This window comes from Penaeus monodon, chromosome 25 (genome assembly GCF_015228065.2).
Source record: "Penaeus monodon isolate SGIC_2016 chromosome 25, NSTDA_Pmon_1, whole genome shotgun sequence".
NCBI classification, from domain to species: Eukaryota; Metazoa; Arthropoda; class Malacostraca; order Decapoda; family Penaeidae; genus Penaeus; species Penaeus monodon.
In genome coordinates this window covers 19,583,948-19,584,395 of record NC_051410.1, presented here as the reverse complement: position 1 = coordinate 19,584,395, position 448 = coordinate 19,583,948, and the positions used below count along the sequence as shown (strand labels likewise).

Below are 448 nucleotides of genomic sequence, written 5' to 3'. Positions count from 1 at the left end.
GATCGGTCCCGCCTTCGCGAGCTGCGGCTCCTCTTCTTGCGCTTGTACTGCGGGTCATTACGAGGGTCAGATTAATGGTCATAGGAAACGAATTATGTTTTGAAACTGCACTGATAAAACCTTTCCAGTGTTGTAGAACTTCGAAATTATCTTTATTAAGAAAAAGTTTCTCGACCGGCTTTTACATCACGAGGTAATCCAGCACAACAACCAAGCCTCGAGCCTCACCTGCCTGGCGCCGTTGTACTTGTCCTTCAGGTAGTCGCCGACCGCGGAGAAGGTGGGGATCGACCGCCAGCAGGTCTTCAGCTCGCACGACCCAGAGACGCCGTGGCACCGACACTGCATCTTCATCAGTCTTGAAATTGCCTGGAAAAAGATAAACAATTAGCACTGTATTGACATACTATTTTTTTTAATGCAATGATACCGACAATCAACGTAGCTT

The 448-nt window shown here is 47.8% G+C and overlaps 1 protein-coding gene across 1 annotated transcript in view; it reads right to left on the bottom strand.

Moving 5' to 3' along the window:
* Window positions 1-448, bottom strand: part of LOC119589342 (protein Wnt-16-like) — a 50,713-nt gene that overhangs the window by 886 nt on the left and 49,379 nt on the right. Inside the window, exons 5-6 of the mRNA XM_037937962.1 lie at window positions 229-369; window positions 1-47 (exon numbers count right to left, since the gene is read on the bottom strand). The exon at window positions 1-47 is cut by the window's left edge and continues 208 nt beyond it. Of these exons, the coding sequence (XP_037793890.1) occupies window positions 1-47; window positions 229-369 (188 nt within the window). The remainder of the gene's footprint in view (window positions 48-228; window positions 370-448) is intronic.